The sequence below is a fragment of the Podarcis bocagei genome, assembly GCF_964188305.1.
Source record: "Podarcis bocagei genome assembly, chromosome: 2".
Lineage (NCBI taxonomy): Eukaryota > Metazoa > Chordata > Lepidosauria > Squamata > Lacertidae > Podarcis > Podarcis bocagei.
In genome coordinates, this window is record NC_138126.1 from 20,140,414 (window position 1) to 20,166,595 (window position 26,182).

Here is a 26,182-nt window from a genome sequence, read left to right on the forward strand (position 1 = left end):
TCCCAGTGTGGTGTAGTGGTTCAGAGCGGTGGACTCGTAATCTGGTGAACCGGGTTCGATTCCCTGATCCTCCACATGCAGCTGCTGGGTGATCTTGGGCCAGTCACACTTCTCTGAAGTCTCTCAGCCCCACTCACCTCACAGAGTGTTTGTTGTGGGGGAGGAAGGGAAAGGAGAATGTTAGCCGCTTTGAGACTCCTTAAAGGGAGTGAAAGGTGGGATATCAAATCCAATCTCTTCTTCTTCTTCTTCTCTCCTGGGTGGGTCTGCGCTGCTTTCTTGCACCTCTGGTGACCCAGGAGGCAGAGTTCCATTTCCCAAGCCACCAGCAAGTTGTGCAGTGTCGTTGCCTCTCCTTTTCCATTTCCAACATAGATACACTGTGATACAGAGCACCAAAAAGATGGCAAGCCCTACTGCGGCGTAAACCCAATCATGTCTGCGTCCTGAAACTAGAAAATAGAAAAAGTCAGTGGTCATGCTTCTAACACCCTTTAGGTGCAGCTGTACCGTGGAAAGAGCTATGTGCGGCATTATTCCACCCCACCAAGAAGGCTAGATAGAACCAGACCTATGTGCCTTAAAATAATAGATCTGTAGAGTTGGAAGGGACCACAGGGGTCATCTAGTCCAACCTCATGCAATGTAGGAGTCTTTTGCCCAACGTGGAGCTTGAACCCATGACCCCAAGATCAAGAGTCTCATGCTCTACCAGCTGAGGTTTCAGCCATTATGGCAGGAGGCACAACAAATCTGTTTTAATATCTACTGGTATGAGTCTATTATTTATTTTGTGTTGCCTTTATAGCATGCCTCTCCTTCAAAGGTTAGGTTTAGGTTTATATATCGCTTCCCATGACAACAAGCCCCCAAACAATTTACAGCTAAAGCAAAAATACAATAAAAATACACAAACATATTATAAATAGGGCTGACTTCCAAGTTAGATGAGGCCCTAAGCTCCTGAAGGTAATGGGGCCCCTTATGTCTCCAGCTGTCCTTTGTTAACAACAAATTGTTGCTTTTTTGTGTTGAATATATGCTATATGGTAATTTATGGACCTAATAGGTCCACACAACAACAAAAACACTGTTGCTGTATGTAGGTTTTATTTTATTGGTTTTTTATCTTATATGTTGGAAATGTACAGCCAGGTTCTTTTTCCTTTAGGTTTTTTGGGGGGCCCGCAAGTTAGTGGGGCGTAAATCCGGCACTGGCCAGGAGCCCAGTGGAATGCTAAGCTCCTTCCCACCAGTGTCTCCTGCATACAGGGCAACCAAGGCCATCTCAGGGCCAGAAATGGGCCTGAGTACAACATTAATCTCATCCAACTAGTCTGGAGTTCAGGAACCGCCTGCTCAAAAACCTTGCCTAGGAAGAGACATTTGCAAGCAGGCTATAATGATTCAGATCTTCTGAGCTCAGGGAGGGTTTCTTAAGGAGTGGTCTCTCCTCTCAGAGAGGCATTTGTTTACTTCCTTGGCATCACTAGTGTCCCATCCCTGTCAGATATTGTCAGGGAACTGCCATCGGCAGGAAGGGAGGTGGAAGGGCTCACACAGGTTGGGAGAGACTCAGCAGCTGAAGAGGGAACCAGCAGGGGGAGAGGAGGTGAGCTGAGGGGAAGTGAGCAGGAGGGATGGCTCAGAGACACTTCCAGCGAAAACAGTGGGGAGGTTTCAGGACCTCCTGTAGGGACACCCACTCCTCGCCGGAAACTGTCACGCAGAGAGTCCAGAAGACGTGTTTCCGTTAAGGAGCTTTTATGTTGGAAGAGATTCCGAAAGCAACCACTGTCGGAATCTGCCAGTGACTGACGGAGCCATGTTTAAGGGGCTCCGTTACAGACAGAGGTTTGCAAACTTGACCAAACTCTGAGGGACTTGGATTTTACGCACAAGCAGCTCATCATCCCATCACAGCTATGATGAGCCATGAAGCGTTGTAGCCACCTTGTGACCATCCAAGCACCTTGTCCACATCCTTGAGCCTTATCAACGGGGAATCATCCATTAACACCTGGCCAGAATACTGCCTGGACACCTCAAAGTGACTTGCTACAATAGCAGAATCTGGGTCTCTACAAGTGATTGTATCCTCAATATTACTGAGAGAACTACTGGGGGATCCACCTTTGGGCCAGTATATAAAAAGGTATCACACTGCCTGTAAGGTGTGCTAGACATCAAGGACACAACTGAAGAAGAGAATGAAGTCTTTTTCATTGCCTTTACCACCACAAAATAGGCTTGACAGTGAGCACACAATTGGGTTTGATTGTATTTATTGGGAGTCTTCGCCCACTTGCATTATTGCCATCTTCCCACTTGCTCCATTGCCCTCAGCTATTGGGTTCAGCAAGCTGGAAGCCTCGAAAGGAAGACTGAATTTCTATGGACTACAGCAACTCCCCCACCCTGATCCTCCAGGTCTGCTCTAATGCTGTACTGAAAACACAGAAGGGAATAAGTGTGAGAGGCAACCTCTCCTTGTTGCCCCACTCAGGTCTCAGTTATAGATGGAGCGTAAGGCAAGCAGGGACGCGGGTGGCGCTGTGGGTAAAACCTCAGCGCCTAGGACTTGCTGATCGCATGGTCGGCGGTTCGAATGCCCGCGGCGGGGTGAGCTCCCGTCGTTCGGCCCCAGCTCCTGCCCACCTAGCAGTTCGAAAGCACCCTTAAGTGCAAGTAGATAAATAGGTACCGCTTTATAGCGGGAAGGTAAACGGCATTTCCGTGTGCTGCTCTGGTGCCGGTTCGCCGGAGCAGCATCGTCACGCTGGCCACGTGACCCGGAAGTGTCTGCGGACAGCGCTGGCTCCCGGCCTATAGAGTGAGATGAGCGCAAAACCCTAGAGTCTGTCAAGACTGGCCCGCACGGGCAGGGGTACCTTTACCTTTAAGGCAGCAAGCATGCCTCCCTCCAAGATACATTTTATTATTTCTACAACCTTGTGAGGTGGGCTGAAGAGTTAGTGACTAGCTAAGGATCACAAAAAAAGGGATGCAGGTGGCGCTGTGGGCTAAACCACAGAGCCTAGGACTTGCTGATCAGAAGGTCGGCGGTTCGAATCCCTGTGACGGGGTGAGCTTCGTTGCTCTGTCCCTGCTCCTGCCCACCTAGCAGTTTGAAAGCATGTCAAAGTGCAAGTAGATAAATAGGTACCACTCCAGCGGGAAGGTAAATGGCGTTTCTGTGCACTGCTCTGGTTAGCCAGAAACGGCTTAGTCATGCTGGCCACATGAGCCGGAAGCTGTACGCTGGCTCCCTCGGCCAGTAAAGTGAGATGAGTGCCAGAGTTGGTCACGTCACGACTGGACCTAGTGGAGGTGGGTCCCTTTACCTATTTAAGGATCACACAATGATCTTCATGTCTGAGCAGGGATCTGAAACTTGATTTCCTCAGTTCTAATGTGACATTCTGACCACTTATCCACCCTGGCTTTTAAAGGTAAAGATACCCCTTCTGGGTCATGTGGCCAGCATGACTAAGCCACATCTGGTGAACCAGAGCAGCGCACGGAAATGCCGTTTACCTTCCCACAGGAGCAGTACCTATGTATCTACTTGCACTTCGTGCTTTCGAACTGCTGGTGGGCAGGAGCTGGGGCCGAACAATGAGAACTCGCCCAGTCGTGAGGATTCGAACTGCCAACCTTCCGAACAGCAAGACCCAGGCTCTGCGGTTTAGACCACAGCGCCACCCGCGTCCCCTACAAAAACTGACAACCACCCCAAATGCCTGCCAGACCATAGAGTTCCTTCCAATGCTAGTCATAGCAGACCCATTCAAATTAACAGAGGTAATTAACATAGGTCCATTCATTTCAGTGTGTCTATCTGAGTAAAAAGTACACCTTGAATCTAGGAAACCTCTAAATCTCCTTGAACAGTACAAATATATAAGAAACAGAAATGAATAAAAGGAACCATTGTCTCCTCTTTCAGTGGCTATGAATCTCTAGATGTCAATCACATCAGAAACTTACCAGGTATATTAAGGAAGAACTGAAGCACACAGGATCCATTTTGCTGATGAACAAGTTGGTACTCTCCAGCGAGTCCTTCATAAGCATTCTTGATAGAAAGGCCACTGTCAGATATATGGAAGTGCTCTTCATAAGTGTCACCATTGTGATTCATGTGTCTCTTGGCTATGTATTGCCAAGAAGATGAGGAGTGGTTCTCCTTGTATAAAGCAAGACTATTGGAATGGTTCAATATATTATTAGGAATGATCGTCCCAGATGCACCTTCTGGTATGGAAAGATTAGCTGAAGGGCACTGCCCAGGGTCTAGAAATAAAAAAAGATGCATTTATTTAAAATAGGGCAAGAGTAGCTATCAAAATAGTAGGGAAGCATGATATGATAATACGATGCAAGAAATGTGTTTTTGTTTTATTGCAAACTATCCTGAGATCTGTGCTCTTACCTTACCGTACATCAGTATACAGGTGTGTGTATTCCTACTATCTTGTTACTTTTTTGTTTTTGTTTTCAACTCCCTTTCTTTCTTTCTCACTTTGTCTTTTAATAAATAAAATTCTTATAATAAAATATTTTTATATTTTTAAAAAACCTGCCCTGAGATTTTATGGAGAAGTGTGGGTAGTAAATTCTATTATTAATAATAATAACTGATAGGAACAAATGCAAACCAAAAAGAAATTCATGCAAGCAGCCGTCCTCACCCCCACCTCTTCCTCCACCCTCAACCCCAGTGGTGAATCCATGTGACAGTAACTTCAGAACCTCACCAGGTACGCTAAGGAAGACTCGATGGAAACATTTTTTTTCCAAAGTATCTTTAAGTTGGTATTCTCCAGCAAGTTGTTTGTTGGTGTTATTGATAAAGAGGTCATTTCCCCATAGATAGAAGTGTTTCTTGAATGAGCTCTTGTAGAATTGCGGTTCTCCTCCAGTTATGAGTAAAATGTCAACATCAGAATCAGATGAACTGCTCTTATGAATTAAAATTAAAATGTTGGGATAACTGGAAACATTAGCAAAGATCATCCCAGATGAACCTTCTGCTATGGAAACGTTAGCACCAGGGCAGTGTGTGGAACCTGGAAGAAAATGAGGGCAACTCATTAATAAAATTCTACCACTAGCCAGACATATTAGATCTCACATCTTAAGAGAGGCAGGATATCATTACACCATACAAAAAATGGCACCTTTGCAATTGCACATTTGGTAAAGGTCATATTACACTTGTTGAAGGCAGTTTGGAAGCTTACAGGATCCCATCATCTTTGGGGGGCAGACTATCCTCATTGGCATGGCAGGTTCGGTTCACCCTCTGAGCCCCAGGTGCTGGCAAATGCCACATGCATACAACATTTTACAAACTTGTCTTAAGAGACCTTACACTTTGAGGCATATGCTTGCAACACTGAACAAGCAAATCTAGTTCCACACTTTTCCTGGTTTCCTTACTTTTTTACTAAATCGCATATTACGAAATTTGTAACCTTCAAATTTCTTGTGTTGTTTAACAAACCAATGAGGTTGCGCTGAGCTAGCGTGTGATGGGTGGGGGATTAGTGGGATTAGGATCAGATTTGGGTTAAAGAGCAGGGGATAGATTATAGAGAGCATCCTATATGTAATCATATAAATGTTTGTTATGGGTATTTTGGGCCATCTGGCGTTTAGCCAGTTGGTCCTAGGTCTCAGCTGGTGTGGATGGCCTTGTTCAGGGGCAGGCCATCCTCCCTATCATTTGCGATAGGGGGTGGTCAGTGAGATGGTGTTAAGCATCTTTGTGAAGCCAATGTCGGGTACAGGGCTCATAAGCAGTGTTGCCAGTGATATTAGCAACATGATTGGAAAGAAAGAAAGAAAGAAAGAAAGAAAGAAAGAAAGAAAGAAAGGAAGGAAGGAAGGAAGGAAGGAAGGAAGGAAGGAAGGAAGGAAGGGGGGAGAGAGAAAGAAAGATGAAAATGCTTGGTTGCAGTGGTGGTTCTAGTTATAGTATGAGGTAAAAGACCACTGGAGAGGGGGGATTGCTAATGAAAGTGTATGGGGAGGCATGTGTATGTAGAATTTAGGGTTAGGAGGGTAAGAGGGACAAGAAAAGCAGACTAAATCAAAGAAGGAAAGGGGGGAGAGATGAGGGATCTGAAGAGGTCGAAGTTGTGATGCCTGGCAGTAGTATTTGTATATCAAATGCCAAAAGTAAAAATAATGTAGAAATGAAAATATGTATAGAGCCCTTTTGAGAGGGGCAAATATAATATAATAATGTGTGTGTATTCGTGTGAGTGTATGTATGTGTCCTTTTAAACAGAAGGAGGAGGGAAAGGGGGAGAGAAAAAGAAAGGGGGAGGGGGAAGGAGGAAAGGAAAGGAAAGGAAAGGAAAGGAAAGGAAAGGAAAGGAAAGGAAAGGAAAGGAAAGGAAAGGAAATGGGGGGAAGGGCACCAGTAGCAATAGCACTGATATGGGGGAAATATTTTTTATTTTTTAATTTTTAGAGAGGATGGTAATAGTAGCAGGACGATGGAGGGAGGTAAGGCTCCCCCCTCAAAAACAGACAAACTAAGAAGCAAAAGGTGGACTAAAAGGAAAAGAGAAATAATAATGATAAGAAGAATGAAAAGGATTAAAAATATATAATATAATTGTAATAATAATGATAAAAATAGTAATTAAAAAAAGAATTTCCCCCTTTTTAAAAATAGAAATGAGGGTAGAAAATGGGATAAAAATAAAACAAAATAGGGAAAATAAGCTAGAGAGGGGCAGCTTGTCTGGTAAAAATAAAGTAAAAAATATTGGGAAGGAAGGAAAGAGGACAACAGCAACAAAAAGCCTCCCCCCCCTTTTGGGGGGATGGAAAATGTGTTTTTAAGTAATATATGGATGTATTTTTAAAATGGTAGCAATAGTAATTTAGTGAAAGGGCTGAAGACTTAGGGAAGGGGGAAAGGTGAGTGGGGTAAAGGGGGGTTGAAAAAGGGGGTTAAAATATATGAAAGGGGGAGTTTTATATATTTAAAAAATAGAGGATAGAGTTAATGATAATAATATAATATTATAAATATATATACGTGTATATTTTTTTTTAAAAAAAATAGAAGTAGAAAAAACAGAATTTAAAAAATAAAGGAAATAAAAAATAGAAAAAGGTGAGGTCTTTTCCCAGTGGGTTTCCCACTGGGCTTCAGCCTGCTTCTGGTGCACTAGCCATCCGGATGGCCGGGCGTCCCTCTCCTCCGTTTCCTCAGCGCGGAGGCAGTGAGAGGGTTGCGCAACCTTCCTCTTGCTTCCTCTGCCTGCTTTTAGCCACAGCTGGGGAGGGGAGGCTCGGGTGGAGCTCAGACGCGTGTCTTTTCACGGCTTCCCTTTCCCTTCACAGCAGCAGCGTTGGCCATAGCAGCAGCAAGGTCAGGGCTCCGTGTCTTTCTTTGCTCAGTATTTCTCTCTCCTCTTCTCCCCTGCTCCAGCTTCGGGATCTTCTTGGTCCCAGATCGTCGCTGGGCAGTCAGCAGGGGGGCTGGGTGTCCTGCTTTCTTTCCCGGCTCGGCCTGGGAGGAGTGGTCGGCGGCTCCCTCAGTTGGTCCGCCGGTGCACCCGGTTCCCTGTTGGTAGTTGTGGCGGCAGCAGCAATCCCAGCGGTCCGGGAGCCAGCCAAGTAGCCCAATTGGTTCTGGCCGGCATCAGGAGCTGCTCACTGCCATCATTGCCTCAACTTTCTAAGCATTTGGGTAGGCTTGTCTTATCAAGAATGTTTTTAGCTGGCGCTGAAAAGTGTACAATGAAAGCATCTGCTTCATCTCAAAAAGCAGGGAGTTCCAAAGTCTGCCACATTAAATGATTGAGTTATTACAGATGCAGAATGGATATTATGTAGCACTAGTGATACCAGGCAGGCAGCTTCCCTGTATTCTTTTCAGCACCTTCTGAAGATATTTGTACTTAGACAATCCTACATATCTAAATGTGTATCCATATTTAGGCAAGAGTACTTGGTTGTTTAGGCAAACATACTTGGTTGTAAAAACCTTCCACCGGAAAGCATATTTTGCCCAAGACAAAACTCTGTGAGTTAGCTGGAGTGTGAACTTGGCTTTTTCTGGGCTACAAGCCATGCTCAATTGTGGAAGTGGAAAAGTATTTACGAGAACTGTTGTGAATCTGAATAGCTTAACAGCCCTACAGCTCTGCTGTTTACACACTAGCATGAGTAAGGAGGGATAATATCAAAACAATATATCCTCTTCTACTTTCTTTAACATCCTCACATGTTCAGGATGTTGATAATTGTTAGGAGAGCCCTCCTATCACCCTCACAAGAACGACCGTTTCCAGAATTCTCTGGGAAGAAGAATTGATCATCAAGCCCCTTTAAAACTGTGGTATGGATACCCTAGTACACTCCCCGCCGTCTTAACACCGGCCTCTTCGTCTGTCCAGCACTGGTCTGGACACTAAAATACGTGGACAACATGCCAGGGAAGACAGAGCAAAACCTGTGAGAGATTCGGGATCATAGAAACTCTGAGTTACATATCTTGCTGAACGAATATCGCGTAGCTCTTTCCCATCTCTCTCTTTCCCTCTTTCCACTCCCCTAGTCTTTGTCAGCCCACGAGGACACCCTCCGCGCCACGGCCCCCTCGGGAGCGCAGCTGGGAAGGGAGCGCATAGGCTCCGCCGCTGCAGTCCAGCGCTGGTTCCCTTGGAACAAGCATAGCTGTAACTTCCCAGCCACGTGTTTTACGCAGTGGGTTTTCTTTCTAAAGGCTGTTTTTCGTGCCTTCCCGCGGCTGTGTGCCTGGGTGGCCAGTCTCCCACTGCAGTGAGAGCAAGGCAGAGCGAGAGCGAGAGCGAGAGAGAGAGCGAGAGAGAGCGAGAGAGAGAGAGAGAGATCACCAACCTGCTTTTGCCTCCTTAGTCCCTGACGCGCAGGGCACGAGCCACCCCAGCCGCAGAACGCAGAAGAATCCGGCGGCGAGCGCTTTCCTTGTGGCTCGCTCCCAGCCAGCCCGTCGCAGCAGCGTCGCCGGCATCCTTCTTCCAAAGTCCTTAAACTAGCAACAGTTAGCAGGCGGGGAGAGCCGGGAGAAGAGGAGGATGAGTAAGAGGCGAGAGTATTTAAGCGCGTTCGAGAAGAAAAAAGTTCACTTCCGGATTTCCGGCTTCATCTTCTGAAACCTTTGGCATCCGTGACGCTCAAAGCCGAGGTTTAACTGTACGGTGCAAGAAATAATGTATGTTTGTTTTGTTGTAAACTACCCTGAGATCTGTACTCTTACATTACCATATATTAATATACAGGTGTGTATATTCTTAAAATCTTATTACTTTTTTTTCTTTTTCATTTCAACTCCCTTTCTTTCTCACTCTATATTTTTAATAAATGAAATTCTTATAATAGAATATTATTTTTTTAAAAAAAAAACACCTACCCTGAGATCTTACGGAGAAGTGAAGGTAGTGAATTCTATTATTAAGAATAATAACTAATAGGAACAAATGCAAACCAAAAAAAAATTAATGCAAGCAGCCCTCCACACCCCCACCTCTACCCCCACCCTCAGTGGTGGTGAATCCGTGTGATAGTAACTTCAGAACCTCACAAGTTATGCTAAGGAAGACTTGATGCACACAAATATTACTCATAAAATCATCTAGTTGGTATTCCCCAGAAAGCCAGCATCCTCTTTCTTTTCCCAAAGTCCTTAAACGAGCAGCAGGTAGCAAGCGGGGAGCGGGGGAGGAGGAGGAGGGGAGAATATTTAGATGATGACATGCTAGATCAAGTAGATTCACAGGGGTCAGCAAACTTTTTCAGCAGGGGGCCGGTCCACTGTACAGACAGAGACACACACAGCAGCCCCCAGCAGGCACTAATAGAGGCGGAGGCAAAAGCATCGGGGAGGTGGGAGAGACATGGGGGGGGGGGAGATGCATAGAAGGCAGGGGAGATCTCAGGGGTGCTCACGTGGTTCGTTTCCCTTGTAAAAAAAAAAGGAAAAAAAGATAAATCAATACACACTGCAGTAAGCAACAGTTCTGGCGGCGCGTCGTTAGACGTGGAGGGAAGCGGCTCCTTCAACCAAGTCCCTTTCCATGCTAAAGAGCAGCCTTCCTCAAACTCAGCCCTCCAGGTGTTTTTGGCCTGCAACTCCCATGATCCCTAGCTAGAAGGACCTGTGGTCAGGGATGATGGGAATTGTAGTTCCAAAACATCTGGAGGGCTGAGTTTGCCTATGCCTGAAGTAGAATGATAGAAATACTTAACTGAGAAGAGTTTTGGATTTGATATCCTGCTTTATCACTCGCCTTAAGGAGTCAGTCAGTCAGCCAGTCAGTTTTATTGCACATAGCCAAAGGCTGCCGCAATGTACACAGGATCATTTAACAATTAAAAGAAAATATGCTGGATTAATACAAAAAAACTTAAAACATTTATATTATCAATACATTACCTACTCTAAACAGAGCTATAAAAGTACCTTAATATACAGGTTAAGACCTTAAACAATAAAATTTATAGGCTAAAATCACCACATGACCACTAATATATTAAAAAATAATGTTAATTAATACAATGTGCAATTATATTCAGAGTTTGGTGATAAAGATAGAATATAACTTGATGTAGATAGGGTCAAATAAATTCATCTCCTTTACAATTGGTGGCTATCTTGGCTATATAATTTGCTCTAATTTTCCTAGCAAAGAGTGCTACACGCCAGGTCACATACTTATCTCTGTCTGCGAGGAGATATAAAGTCACGTCAGAGGGGTTCTGGCCAGGGGACCTTGTCACTATAGGTGCTAAAAATTGTTCTCTTGCTTCACTATATAAGGGGCAGCGCAAGATATAATGCATAAGGTCCCTCTACTTCAGGACATCCCCTGATGCAAACACGTTTGTTTGTTGGTATGCCTCTGTGTCTCCCATCTCTATAAGCAGAGTTTATTCTGGGAATATAAAGGAAGTTCTTTTATCTCGGTCACTGAGAGGTCATATTTGCCCATCAGTTGGGCAGCGTGATGTACCCAGTTTTTAAGGGGTAATCCATTTGAGAGCTCAATCAGGCATTTTTTTGGTAGCCTGTTGAATTCCATCTGTTGAATTATAAACCAATAGCAGAGGATTCTTTTATCTATTTGGCTATCTATGCTCAACATGTGAGTTTCCAACCTGACCATGGCAGATTGCAAGTCTTTGGGTAAACCTAAAAGGACTCTTAAAAAATAATTCTGTGGGGGTTCCAAACCAGAGAATTTTGAGGTACCTCAAACCTCTGCACCATATAAAATCTGAGCCATTGATTTTGCTTTATTCGCAGATAGGTAAAGGTAAAGGGACCCCTGACCATTAGGTCCAGTCATGGCCGCCTCTGGGGTTGTGGCGCTCATCCTGCTTTATTGGCCGAGGGAGCTGGCATACAGCTTCCGGGTCATGTGGCCAGCATGACTAAGTCACTTCTGGTAAACCAGAACAGCGCAGGGAAATGCCATTTACCTTCCCACCGGAGCGGTACCTGTTTATCTACTTGCACTTTGATGTGCTTTCGAACTGCTAGGTTGGCAGGAGCAGGGAACGAACAACGGGAACTCACCCCGTTGTGGGGATTCAAACCACTGACCCTCTGATCAGCAAGTCCTAGGCTCTGTGGTTTAACCCACAGCACCAGCCGTGTCCCATTTATACACAGATAGAGCTGGGTTAATCAGATTTCCACCTTTACAAGCAGCGCGTTTCAAAATAGCTTTTGCTGATTTAAAGGCTTGCAATATAAGTGCCTGGCATGCTCTGGTCCATGGGGTCATGAAAAGTTGGACACAGCTAAACAACAACAACTAAATTTAATATTAGATAGCTGTATATTCCAAGATGCCGTTTCCGAATAAACCAATCCCAGATATTTAAATGCACCGTATTTTTCGCTCCATAGGATGCACCGGACCACAAGACACACCTAGTTTTTAGAGGGGGAAATCAAGAAAATAAATATTATCCATCCCGCTGGCTGTCTTGGCTTCTGCCATAGCCTCGCAAACTCTCCAGCGCGGCTAAAGAAGCGTGGCTAAAGAAGCCAAGGCAGCAAGCATGATACATTCTGCTCGCTAACTTGGCTTCCTCTTTAGCCTTGCACAGCCTCTCCCGGCTGGAGAGGCTGCTCATGGCTATGGCAATTCCCCCACCTCCCGCAAAAGCTCACAGGAGCTGTGCACCCTTTAAGGAGCGCGCAGCTCCTGCAGGCTTTTCTACGAGGAGGGAGAAGGGACTGACTGGCCGCGTCAGTCCCTTCTCCCTCCTCGTAGAAAAGCCCGCAAGAGCGAAGCTTGGGGGCTTTTCCTGCCTGCCTCCCCCCTGCATTCACTCCATAGGACGCACAGACTTTCCCCCTTAGTTTTTAAGGAGGAAAAAGTGTGTCCTATGGAGCGATAAATACAGTATTTACTTGGTTTATGATGTGTTGATACAGATGCCAAACATGCTTTTTAGGGTGCTTCCCAAATACAATGACCTACGTCTTATCGTAGTTTATAGATAAAGCATTCCTCGTGCAATATGAACTTAATTTTGCAAGCAACCGTCTCAGGCCCACCTGGGTTCTAGATACAAGTACTAGGTCATCAGCATACATTAAGACTGAGAGTTTATGGTCAAGAATTGTGACAGGGGCAAAGTGTAGGCCCTCCAGTTCTTTAACCATGTCATTAATATAAAAATTAAACAAGAAAGGCGCCAAAATGCATCCCTGTTTGACTCCAGAAATGTCTTAATTCTAGTGGTGAGATGGCCAGCCAGATCCACCTTTACTTGTATTGATGTGTCAGTATATAATGTTTTGATGAGAAATAATAGACGACAGTCTATATTTCTCTTTTCCAATTTCTGCCACAATGCGTGTCTAGGGACCGTATCGAAAGCTGACTTTAGATCAATAAAAGCAACATATAGTTTTCTTCAAATTATGGATGTATTTACACAGCAGAAAGTTCATCACAAGGCACTGTTCTCCTTCGGCCAGTAAAGCGAGATGAGCGCACAACCCCAGAGAAGTCTGCAACTGGACCTAACTGTCAGGGGTACCTCTACCTTTACCTAAGGACATAATTGTCAGTGGGACTTTAGTTGCTCCGCTGCTGTTGCTGCACCATGAGTTGGGGAAGGCCGCTCCCTCCTCAGGCTAATGCCACCTGGCCCAGGGGGCGGGGCCCAGACTTACTCACCACATATTCCCAGGGGAACTGAAGGAGGCAGTGGTGCGCCCGCTCTTAAAGAAAACATCATTAGATCCCTTAGATCTATCCAATTACCGCCTGGTTTTGAATCTTCCATTCCTGGGTAAGGTGATTGAGAGAGCGGTTGCTGAACAGCTTGGTAGGTTTCTGGATGAAACATCGGCTCTGGATCCATTCCAATCCGGCTTCCGCACTGGTCATGGGACCGAGACGGCTCTGGTGGCCCTAACAGATGATCTCCGCAGACAGCTGGATCGAGGCGGGTCGGGGCTGCTGATTCTTCTAGACCTGTCAGCAGCCTTCGACATGGTCAATCACGAACTCCTGGACCACCGCCTTGCCGACGTGGGGATCCAGGGCACAGTCCTTCAATGGCTGCGCTCGTTTCTCTCCGGTCGGGGACAGAGGGTGGTGCTTGGGGTGGAATTGTCATCGCGCCACTCCTTGGTGTGTGGAGTGCCTCAGGGTGCGATTCTATCCCCGATGCTTATGGGGTCTTCGCTGCGAGATCATATTCAACCGGTACTATACCAGCTGCACTGACTCCCAGTGGAGTACAGGATCAGGTTTAAGGTGCTGGTTTTAACCTTTAAAGCCCTATATGGCCTAGGACCCTCGTACCTACGGGCCCGCCTCTCCTGGTATGTCCCACAGAGAAATTTACGGTCTGCAAATAAAAACATCCTGAAGATCCCAGGCCACAGAGAGGTTAGGCTGGCCTCAACTAGAGCCAGGGTTTTCTCGGCCGTGGCTCCAATCTGGTGGAACACTCTGTCACAAGAGACTAGGGCCCTGCAGGACCTGACATCTTTCCGCAGGGCCTGCAAGACAGAGATGTTCCACCAGGCCTTTGATCAGGGTGCAGCCTGACCCCCTCCTCTGCAATCTGCACAGAATGTTGCTTAGTGGTTGCCATTAATTTGATTTTAATTAATTTTATAATGAATGTTTTTAGAATGTTGCATTATTTTGATTGTTGTTAGCTGCCCTGAGCCCAGCTTCGGCTGGGGAGGGCGGGATATAAATAAAAATTTATTATTATTATTATTTATTATAGTTGCCTTGCTGTGTTCAATCAGTTTCAGTTGTTTCCTGATGGGGTCTGTGTTATTGCGACCAGGGACGAAGGCCGTCTGGTCTGGGACTATTAATTTGTACAGGACTTTAGGAAAAATTTTAGGCGGTTAGCCGAGATTGATGTGAATATCTTGTAGTCTTGGTTTATTAGTGAGATCAGGCGGTATGATTCTACTTTGAGTTTGTCTTTGAGTGGTTTGGGAATAGACATTGCTTTGATGTTGTTAAATAGGCAGGTCATGTAAGGCATTAGGGGTTTGTAGTGATCAGGTGGGATTGCTGTGAGGAATTATAACAAATATAGAGTAAGCCATCTGTGTCAGCATTGCGTTGACTGGGCTTAAACTACGGTATTTTGATATGATTTTTGATCAATCCATACCTCTGCATCCCTGTTCCATTTCTCTTTCTTGACAAGTCATGTACACAGCCCAGTTGCCAGTTGCTGCATCAGGCATCCTGGGTCATAAAGATGATACTTAGCTTTGATGTAGCCTTCCTGATTTTGTTAATCTTAGGGCCAGGAAACAGACTTTCAAATGAAGGTGATAAAGATCCCTATCCTCCTTGCCATCCTTCTGATCATGTATATTGCTTGTTTATGACCTCCGGGGTTGCTGGATGCACTCCTTTGTAGTTTTGCTTTATTTACCCGAGAAGTATGTATGCTTAATTAGCTTTTGTAGTGTAACTTTGTCCCCACATGGGGTTTGTTGAAATGCTCAGAGGAAATCTGATTCGTTCTTACGAACATGGTGTAAAAAGTTCTTTTGTGAATAAAACGACCTGGGCCGACTGGCTCATACATACTGTTGCTGTATGTAGGTTTTATTTTATTTGTTTTTTATCCTATATTTTTTATCTTATATTTTGGAAATGTACATCCAGGGTTTTTTTTCCCCCTTTAATTTTTTTGGGTCCCCTAAGAGAGTGGGGCCCTAAGCTATAGCTTGTTTTGCTTATATGGTGGTACCTCAGGTTAAGAACTTAATTCATTCTGGAGGTCTGTTCTTAACCTGAAACTGTTCTTAACCTGAAGCACCACTTTAGCTAATGGGGCCTCCCGCTGCTGCCGCACCGCTGCTGCGCGATTTCTCTCATCCTGAAGCAAAGTTCTTAATGTGACGTAATATTTCTGGGTTAGCGGAGTTTGTAACCTGCAGCGTATGTAACTTGGGCCAGCGAGGAGGCCAGGGGAGAATTAGCTGTAGGGTCTCAAAGCGGGTGATCTTCATAAAAAGGGAGGGGGAGGGAAGAGAAGGGAAATAAAAGAGCAGGCTGAATTCAAATTAAAGGCCAGGCGCAATAGCTCTGTCCTACAGGCCTGGTGGAAGGAGGTTAAATCCTGCAGGGCCCTAGTCTCATGGGACAGAGCATTCCACCAGGTTGGAGCCATCACTGAAAAGGCCCTGGTGGAGGATAGTCTGACTTCCTTAGGGCCCGGGACCTCTAAACTATGGTTATTCATGGACCTTAAGGTCCTCTGTGGGGCATACCAGAAGAGGCGGTCCTGTAAATATGAGGGCCATAACAACAACAACAACAACAACAACAACAACAACAACAACAACAACAACAACAACAACAACAACAGTGATGATGATGATGATGAAACTCAAAAAAGGGAGGGGAGGGAAGTTGAGGGGAAAGTACAGTAGATTTTTAAAGACCTTGTTTTTCTTGCTAAAAGGTTTGTAAAAGTTGGGGGGGGGGTACATTTCGGTGCACGTCCAGCCTCTGTTAGAGGAATTTCCTCACTTGGAGCTTCCTGTGTTGTTGGCCTGCTTCAATGGCTCTCGCTGGATTAAAACATGACTGAGAGGGGAAGGACCATGCAGTTGTTTGGACACAAGAGCCACCTTGAACTCTCAAAACCCTCAGTTTAGAAGCATGCTGGACCATCTCAAAACATCTATTGCAAAGGAAACTTCTGTCATTTTATTAATGGTAAATGCATTAGTATTTCTTCTCAGCTTTTCTAGTCCAAATAAAAATTCCAGGTCTCAACCCGGAGATAAAAAAGGGGGTTGCAAACATCGTGCAAAGCGAAGGGAATGTTATTTTCAGACTAATAATAATTTTATTATTTATACCCTGCCCATCTGGCTGGGTTTCCCTAGCCACTCTGGGTGGCTTACAACATATCTAAAAACATAATAAAAACATTAATCTTCCCTAAACAGGGCTGCCTTCAGATGTCTTCTAAAATAAGATAGTTGTTTATTTCCTTGACATCTAATGGGAGGGCGTTCCACAGGGCGGGCACCACTACCAAGAAGGTCTTCTGCCTGGTTCCCTGCAACCTCACTTCTTGCAGTGAGGGATCCGCCAGAAGGCCCTCGGAGCTGGACCTCAGTGTCCGGGCAGAATGCTGGGGGTGGAGATGCACTTTGGGTATACTGGGCAGAGGCCGTTTAGGGCTTTAAAAGTCAGACCCAACACTTTGATTTGTGCTCAGAAATGTAATGGGAGCCAGTGAAGATCCTTTAGGACTAGTGCTATATGGTCCCAGCGGCCACTCCCAGCCACCAGTCTAGCTGCCACATTCTGGATTAGTTGTAGTTTCTGGGTCACCTTCAAAGGTAGCCCCAGGTAGAGGACATTGCAGTAGTTCAAGCGGGAGATAACCAGAGCATGCACCACTCTGGCGAGACAGTCCGCAGGCAGGTAGGGTCTCAGCCTGCGTACCAGGTGGAGCTGGTAGACAGATGCCCTGGACACAGAATTGACCTGCGCCTCCTTGGACAGCTGTGAGTCCAGAATGACTCCCAGGCTGCGCACCTGGTCCTTCAGGTCCTTTCTGTTGGGATGCATCTGGGGAGACGGGGGCAATTGGCAGAGCTCCAGCTGGCTCCAGCCCACTGGCTGGCAGCCGGGCGAACTCCAGTTCTCGGAACGGCACCAAAACTGTGACTCAAGCCTCAGAAACCTTTAGAGACTGAGCACGCAAGCCAGCAGAGATAAGAGCTCTTTGCAATGGAAGGGTGGACAGAGGCATATGTAAGCATATTTACAAGCATTTTATTCAGCATCAAGACAAAGGAAAAACATGTCCGCTTCCCTTCGTGTCCAAGCAAAAGCTATATGCTACGGAAGTTCCCAGCAGGCTGTGCTGGAAGTCAACAGACATGTGACATACAACAACTCCACATGCCTGTTCTAAAGGTGGAACGGAACAATAGCCTAACACTTTCTGTTTGAGTCAGTGTCTCATAGGAGCAGACTCTGCCTGAGTTGGCACCAGGGTCTCCTCCAACGGGAGAGCGTGAGGCTTCCTTGCTTGGGGGAACTGAACTCAAATGCTGGTCTTTCAACAGAGCTGATGCCCTCAAACTGCTTCCCATGGTTTTGTGCAATTCACAAGAAAATACACTTCAAGGCCACTTGGTCTTTTAAAAATGGTACAGGCAGGAGGGCGAATGCAGGAGGGCGCATTCATGAGGAAAAGAGTTCCCATTTTCTGTCCTGGGTGGGTCTGCGCTGCTTTCTTGCACCTCTGGTGACCCAGGAGGCAGAATTCCATTTGCCAAGCCACCAGCAAGTTGAGCAGTGTCATTGTCTCTCCTTTTCCGTTTCCAACATATACACACTGTGAAACAGAGCACCAAGAAGATGGCAAGCCCTACTGCGGCGTAAAGGCCATAATGTCCGTGTCCTGAAACTGAAAAATAGGAAAAAGTCAGTGGTCATGCTTCTGACACCCTTTACGTGCAGCTGTACCGTGGAAAGAGCTATGTGTTGCATTATTCCACACCACCAAGAAGGCTAGATAGAACCAGACCTCTGTGCCTTAAAATCATAGATCTGTAGAGTTGGAAGGGACCACAGAGGTCATCTAGTCCAGCCTCATGCAATGTAGGAGTCTTTTGCCCAACGTGGAGCTTGAACCCATGACCCCAAGATCAAGAGTCTCATGCTCTACCAGCTGAGGTTTCAGCCATTATGGCAGGAGGCACAACAAATCTGTTTCAATGTCTACTGGTATGAGTCTATTATTTATCTTGTGTTGCCTTTATAGCATGCCTCTCCTTCAAAGGTTAGGTTTAGGTTTATATATCGCTTCCCATGACAACAAGCCCCCAAAGGATTTACAGCTAAAGTAAAAATACAATAAAAATACACAAACATATTACAAAGAGGGCTGACTTCTCACCTCACCCTCTGAAGTAAGCTTAAGTAAGACAGATGCTGGTGCCAGGAGCAAGGCCGGATTTAGGTTTGATGAGGCCCAAAGCTCCTGAAGGTAATGGGGCCCTTTATATGTCCAGCTGTCCTTTGTCAACAACTAATTGTCACTGTTTTTTGTGTTGAATATATGCAACTTGGTAATTTATGTTCCTAATAGGTCCACGCAACAAAAAAACACTGTTGCTGTATGTAGGTTTTATTTTATTTGTTTTTTATCTTATATGTTGGAAATGTACAGCCAGGTTCTTTTTCCTTTAAGTTTTTTTTGGAGGCCCCCAAGTGAGTGGGGCGTAAATCCGGCACTGGCCAGGAGGCCCAGTGGAATGCTAAGCTCCTTCCCACCAGTGTCTCCTGCATACAGGGCAACCAAGCCCATCTCAGGGCCAGAAATGGGCCTGAGTACAACATGAATCTCATGCAACTAGTCTGGAGTTCAGGAACCGCCTGCTCAAAAACCTTGCCTAGGAAGAGACATTTGCAAGCAGGCTATCATGATTCAGATCTTCTGAGCTCAGGGAGGGCTAGACATCAAGTACACAACTGAAGAAGAGAATGAAGTCTTTTTCATTGCCTTTACCACCACAAAATAGGCTTGACAGTGAGCACACAATTGGGTTTGATTGTATTTATTGGGAGTCTTCGCCCACTTGCATTATTGCCATCTTCCAGCTTGCTCCATTGCCCTCAGCTATTGGGTTCAGCAAGCTGGAAGCCTTGAGAGGAAGACTGGATTTCTATGGACTACAGCAACTCCCCCGCCCTGATCCTCCAGGTCTGCTCTAATGCTGCGCTGAAAACCCAGAAGGAATTAAGTGTGAGAGGCAACCTCTCCTTGTTGCCCCACTCAGGTCTCAGTTATAGATGGAGCATAAGGCAGCAAGCATTCCTCCCTCCACGATCCATTTTATTATTTCTACAACAATGTGAGGTGGGCTGAAGAGTTAGTGACTAGCTAAGGATTACACAATGATCTTCATGTCTGAGCAGGGATTTGAACCTTGATTTTCTCAGTTCTAGTGTGACATTCTGACCACTTATCCACCCTGGCTTTTAAAAGTAAAGGTAAAGGAACAACTGACCGTTAGGTCCAGTCATGGACGACTCTGGGGTTGCGGCGCTCATCTCGCTTTACTGGCCAAGGGAGCCAGCATACAGCTTCCGGGTCATGTGGCCAGCATCTGGCCAACCAGAGCAGCGCACGGAAATGCCATTTACCTTCCCACCGGAGCGGTACCTATTTATCTACTTGCACTTCATGCTTTCAAACTGCTAGGTGGGCAGGAGCAGGGACTGAGGAATGGGAGCTCACCCCGTCGCGGGGATTCGAACTGCCAACCTTTCGATCGGCAAGACCCAGGCTCTGCGGTTTAGAGCACAGCGCCACTCGCATTCCCTACAAAAACTGACAACCACCCCAAATAGAGTTCCTTCCATTGCTAGTCATAGCAGACCCATTCAAATTAACAGATGTGATTAACATAGGTCCATTCATTTCAGTGAGTCTACTCTGAGTAAAAAGTATTTTGATGCAGTCCGTAATACATCGCTAGTGATCTGTGGTTCTTCTTGGTGGGTCACAAGTTATTTGCAAGCCTATGGATTCAACTGCTGACCTTTATAGCAGGTTTTAGTTTTGTATTTGCTTTTTAAGAAAAATATCCATGCCATGAATTAGGGGCTGAATTATATCAGATATGGGGAGCTTGTAGCAGGGAATGGATTGATATATTAGAAATGATCATCCTAGAGGAACCTTCTAGTATGCAGACATTTTCAGAAGGACAAATCATGGAAAGTGCAGATAGAAGGCAACTTATTAATGGTATTCATATGAAACTATGAATAAGACAAAATGGATGGTGTCTTAAGAGATACATGATTTCATTGCATAATGAAGGGCACCTTTGTCCAGAAACAAAAACTCTAGGAGCATCCTTCCTTGAATCTGGTAAACCTCTAAAGCTCCTTGAACAGAACAAATACATAACAAACAGAAATGAATAAAAGGAACCAGTGTCTCCTCTTTCAGTGGCTGTGAATCTAGATGTCAATCACATCAGAAACTTACCAGGTATATTAAGGAAGAACTGAAGCACACAGGATCCATTTTGCTGATGAACAAGCTGGTACTCTCCAGCGAGTCCTTCATAAGCATATTTGATAGTAAGGCCACTCTCAGATCTATAGAATTGCTCTTCATACCTGTTGACACTGTGATTCAGGTGCCCCTTGTCTGTGCTCAAGATGTATTGCCAAGAAGAGGAGGAGTGGTTCTTCTTGTACAAAGCAAGACTATTGGAATGGTTCAATATATTATTAGGAATGATCGTCCCAGATGCACCTTCTGGTATGGAAAGATTAGCTGAAGGGCACTGCCCAGGGTCTAGAAATAAAAAAAAGATGCATTTATTTAAAATAGGGCAAGAGTAGCTATCAAAATAGTAGGGAAGCATGATATGATAATACGATGCAAGAAATGAGATCTGTACTCTTACCTTACCATACATCAGTATACATGTGTGTGTATTCCTACTATCTAGTGACTTCTTTGTTTTTGCTTTCAACTCCCTTTCCTTCTTTCTCACTTTGTCTTTTAATAAATGAAATTCTTATAATAGAATATTTTTATATTTTTAAAAAACCTACCCTGAGATTTTATGGAGAAGTGTGGGTAGTAAATTCTATTATTAATAATGATAACTGATAGGAACAAATGCAAACCAAAAAGAAATTCATGCAAGCAGCCGTCCTCACCCCCCCCCTCTTCCTCCACCCCCAGTGGTGAATCCATTTGACAGTAACTTCAGAACCTCACCACGTTGGAAGTTCCTGCCTATTTATTTATATACCGCTTGATTGTTAAATACAAACAATCCCGCAAAGCGGTTTACAAAAGATAAACCGGTAAAAGCAAGCAACACTTGAAAACATACATAAGTCAAAATACTCAAGCAGATCAAAATTACCTCAACTATCTAAGCATTTGGGTAGGCTTATCTAATCAAGAATGTTTTTAGCTGGCACTGAAAAGTGTATAGTGAAGGCATCTGCTTCATCTCAACAGGCGGGGAGTTCCAAAGTCTAAGGAAGTGCTGCCACACTAAATGATTGAGTTATTACAGAAGCAGAATGGATATTATGTAGCACTACTGTACCATAGCATACCATAGCAGACCCGTTGAAATTAACAGATGTGATTAACATAGGTCCATTCATTTCAGTGAGTCTACTCTGAGTAAAAAGGATTTGGATACAGTCCATAATACATCACTAGTGATCTGTGGTTCTTCTTGGTGGGTCACAAGTTATTTGCAAGCCTATGGATTCAACTGCTGACCTTTATAGCAGGTTTTAGTTTTGTATTTCCTTTTTAAGAAAAATATCCATGCCATGAATTAGGGGCTGAATTATATCAGATATGGGGAGCTTGTAGCAGGGAATGGATTGATATATTAGAAATGATCATCCTAGAAGAGGAACCTTCTAGTATGCAGAAGTTTTCAGAAGGACAAATCATGGAAAGTGCAGATAGAAGGCAACTTATTAATGGTTTTCATATGAAACTATGAATAGGACAAAGCGGATGAGAGATACATGATTTTATTGCACTATGAAGGGTCACCTTTGCCCAGAAACAAAAACTCTAGGAGCATCCTTCCTTGAATCTGGGAAACCTCTAAAGCTCCTTGAACAGAACAAATATATAACAAACAGAAATGAATAAAAGGAACCAGTGTCTCCTCCCCCAGTGGCTGTGAATCTAGATGTCAATCACATCAGAAACTTACCAGGTATATTAAGGAAGAACTGAAGCACACAGGATCCATTTTGCCGATAAACAAGCTGGTACTCTCCAGCGAGTCCTTCATAAGCATTCTTGATAGTAAGGCCACTCTCAGATCTATAGAATTGCTCTTCATACCTGTTGACACTGTGATTCAGGTGCCCCTTGTCTGTGCTCAAGATGTATTGCCAAGAAGAGGAGGAGTGGTTCTTCTTGTACAAAGCAAGACTATTGGAATGGTTCAATATATTATTAGGAATGATCGTCCCAGAGGCACCTTCTGGTATGGAGAGATTAGCTGAAGGGCACTGCCCAGGGTCTAGAAATGAAAAAAAGATGCATTTATTTAAAATAGGGCAAGAGTAGCTATCAAAATAGTAGGGAAGCATGGTATGATAATACGATGCAAGAAATGAGATCTGTCCTCTTACCTTACCATACATCAGTATACATGTGTGTGTATTCCTACTATCTTGTGACTTCTTTGTTTTTGCTTTCAACTCCCTTTCCTTCTTTCTCACTTTGTCTTTTAATAAATGAAATTCTTATAATAGAATATTTTTATATTTTTAAAAAACCTACCCTGAGATTTTATAGAGAAGTGTGGGTAGTAAATTCTATTATTAATAATAATAACAACTGATAGGAACAAATGCAAACCAAAAAGAAATTCATGCAAGCAGCTGTCCTCACCCCGACCTCTTCCCCCAACCCCACCCCCAGTGGTGAATCCATTTGACAGTAACTTCAGAACCTCACCAGGCACGCTAAGGAAGACTCGATGGAAACAATTTTTTCTCAAAATATCTTTAAGTTGGTATTCTCCAGCAAGTTGTTTGTTGGTGTTATTGATAAAGAGGTCATTTCCCCGTAGATAGAAGTGTTCCTTGAATGAGCTACTGTAGGGATTCAGTTTTCCTCCAGTTATGACTAAAATGTCAACATCAGGATCAGATGAACTGCTCTTATGAATTAAAATTAAAATGTTGGGATAACTGGAAACATTAGCAAAGATCATCCCAGATGAACCTTCTGCTATGGAGACGTTAGCACAAGGGCAGTGTGTGGAACCTGGAAGAAAATGAGGGCAACTCATTAATAGAATTCTACCACTAACCAGACAGATTAAATCTCACATCTTAAGAGAGGCAGGATATCATTACACCATACAAAAAATGGCACCTTTGCAGTTGCACATTTGGTAAAGGTCATATTACACTTGTTGAAGGCAGTTTGGAAGCTTACAGGATCCCATCATCTTTGGGGGGCAGACTATTCTCATGGGCACGGCAGGTTTGGTTCACCCTCTGAGCCCCAGGTGCCGGCAAATGCCACATCGCTCCTGCTACTGGGTTGAATAAAACATTTTACAAACTTGTCTTAAGAGTCCTTACACTTTGAGGCATATACTTGCAACACTGAACTAGCAAATCTAGTTCCACACTTTTCCTGGTTTCTTTACTTTTCTACTGAATCGCGTATTCCAAAATTTGTAATCTTCAAATTTCTTCCTCTGTTAATTTCTATTACCTGCTATTCTGCAGGATTTACTCAAGACCTGCTAGGTTATTTACTTGTTTATAAAAGTAAAGGTAAAGGGACCCCTGACCATTAGGTCCAGTTGTAGCCGACTCTGGGGTTGCAGCGCTCATCTCGCTTTATTGGCCGAGGGAGCCGGTGTACAGCTTCCAGGTCATGTGGCCAGCATGACTAAGCCACTTCTGGCGTATCAGAACAGCACACAGAAACGCTGTTTACCTTCCCGTTGGAGCTGTACCTATTTATCTACTTGCACTTGATGTGCTTTTGAACTGCTAGGTTGGCAGGAGCAGGGACTGAGCAATGGGAGCTCACCCCGTCGCAGGGATGTGAACCGCCGACCTTCTGATCAGCAAGGCCGAGACTCTGTGGTTTAACCCACAGTGCCACCCACATCCCTTACTTGTTTATACTGGTTCTTAAAATCTTCAATAAACATTTTGCAGTGCTCCTTATTTTCTTTATCATCCTTTTCTCTTACCCTGTTTGTTATGCCTGCCAATTCAGCATATTCAAGCATTTTAAACAGCCACTTTTCCTTAGTGGGCACCATACTCGCAGCGGCAGAGGAAGCCGATCGGGCACCTGGGGCTGCACACATGCCCTGCGCCCAGGGGCTGGGCGAGCCACCCATGTGGGCAGGGCCAGACCCCCACGGGGTGGGGTGAGCCGGGGCAGGAGGCTCCATGGGGCCTCTAAGGAGTCTGCATGCCTCCTCACATTCAGCCACCCTACAGCTGAGGGCGAGGCAGCAGGCAGACCATTTGGGGCAGCGTGGAGCCTGCGGGTGCCCAAGCCACCACATCTCTCCTGGACGCACTGCAGGTCCCGCCGTGAGTGCCACCAGGCATTTTGTCACCCCCCCCCCTTAGTGGTGACAGCCAGGGCAACCTGCCCCCACTGCACCCCCCTTACTCCGCCCCTTCATACTCATTCTCCACCTTGTGTCAATAAGACTCTAGCCACAGTGGTGGCATATAATAATAATTTATTTATTTATTTTAGGGACTTCTGTTGTTACCATTCCCAAGAAGAATGCCTCAGCCTTTTTTGAGGAAGGTTTTCTTTTTTAATATCTTCTTTAATTTAGCGTGGCAACATCAACACGTTGGAGGTTCATGCCTATTTTTATATATACCGCTTGATTGTTAAAAACAAACAATCCCGCAAAGCGCTTTACAAAAGATTAAACCGGTAAAAGCAAGCAATACTTGAAAACATACATAAGTCAAAATACTCAAGCAGATCAAAATTACCTCAACTATCTAAGCATTTGGGTAGGCTTGTCTAATCAAGAATGTTTTTAGCTGGCGCTGAAAAGTGTATAGTGAAGGCATCTGCTTCATCTCAACAGACAGGGGGTTCCAAAGTCTAAGTAAGTGCTGCCACACTAAATGATTGAGTTATTACAGATGCAGAATGGATATTATGTAGCACTAGTGTACCATAGCATACCATAGCAGACCCGTTGAAATTAACAGATGTGATTAACATAGGTCCATTCATTTCAGTGAGTCTACTCTGAGTAAAAAGTATTTGGATACAGTCCATAATACATTGCTGGTGATCTGTGGTTCTTCTTGGTGGGTCACAAGTTATTTGCAAGTCTATGGATTCAACTGCTGACCTTTATAGCAGGTTTTAGTTTTGTATTTGCTTTTTAAGAAAAATATCCAGAAGCTGTCTGCCAGCTCCCTCGGTCAGTAAAGCAAGATGAGCGCCGCAACCCCAGAGACGGCCATGACTGGACCTAATGGTCAGGGGTCCCTTTACCTTTACCTATCTGTGTATAAAGCAAAATCAATGGCCCCGATTTTATATGGTGCAGAGGTTTGGGGTACCTCAAAAGTCTCTGGTTTGGAACCCCCACAGAATTATTTTTTAAGAGTCCTTTTAGGTTTACCCAAAGACTTGCAATCTGCCATGGTCAGGTTGGAAACTCACATGTTGAGCATAGATAGCCAAATAGATAAAAGAATCCTCTGCTATTGGTTTAGAATTCAACAGATGGAATTCAACAGGCTACCAAAAAAATGCCTGATTGAGCTCTCAAATGGATTACCCCTTAAAAACTGGGTACATCACGCTGCCCAACTGATGGGCAAATATGACCTCTCAGTGACCAAGATAAAAGAACTTCCTTTATATTCCCAGAATAAACTCTGCTTATAGAGATGGGAGACACAGAGGCATACCAACAAACAAACGTGTTTGCATCAGGGGATGTCCTGAAGTAGAGGGACCTTATGCATTATATCTTGCCCTGCCCCTTATACAATGAAGCAAGAGAACAATTTTTAGCACCTATAGTGACAAGGTCCCCTGGCCAGAACCCCTCTGACGTGACTTTATATCTCCTCGCAGACAGAGATAA

The 26,182-nt window shown here is 44.7% G+C and overlaps 3 protein-coding genes across 6 annotated transcripts in view; 2 read left to right on the forward strand and 1 right to left on the reverse strand.

The window, feature by feature from the left end:
- LOC308580708 (vomeronasal type-2 receptor 26-like) overlaps nt 1–26,182 on the forward strand; it is a gene marked incomplete at its 5' end in the record, with an annotated part of 196,714 nt that overhangs the window by 113,181 nt on the left and 57,351 nt on the right. The gene's annotated exons all lie outside the window — the stretch shown is intronic.
- Nucleotides 1–26,182, forward strand: part of LOC308581066 (uncharacterized protein) — a 123,245-nt gene that overhangs the window by 13,280 nt on the left and 83,783 nt on the right. The gene's annotated exons all lie outside the window — the stretch shown is intronic.
- Nucleotides 181–26,182, reverse strand: part of LOC308579674 (uncharacterized protein) — a gene marked incomplete at its 3' end in the record, with an annotated part of 46,702 nt that continues 20,700 nt past the window's right edge. Inside the window, exons 3-6 of the mRNA XM_081180608.1 lie at nt 22,274–22,588; nt 20,554–20,868; nt 3,991–4,296; nt 181–452 (exon numbers count right to left, since the gene is read on the reverse strand). Of these exons, the coding sequence (XP_081036734.1) occupies nt 181–452; nt 3,991–4,296; nt 20,554–20,868; nt 22,274–22,588 (1,208 nt within the window). The remainder of the gene's footprint in view (nt 453–3,990; nt 4,297–20,553; nt 20,869–22,273; nt 22,589–26,182) is intronic.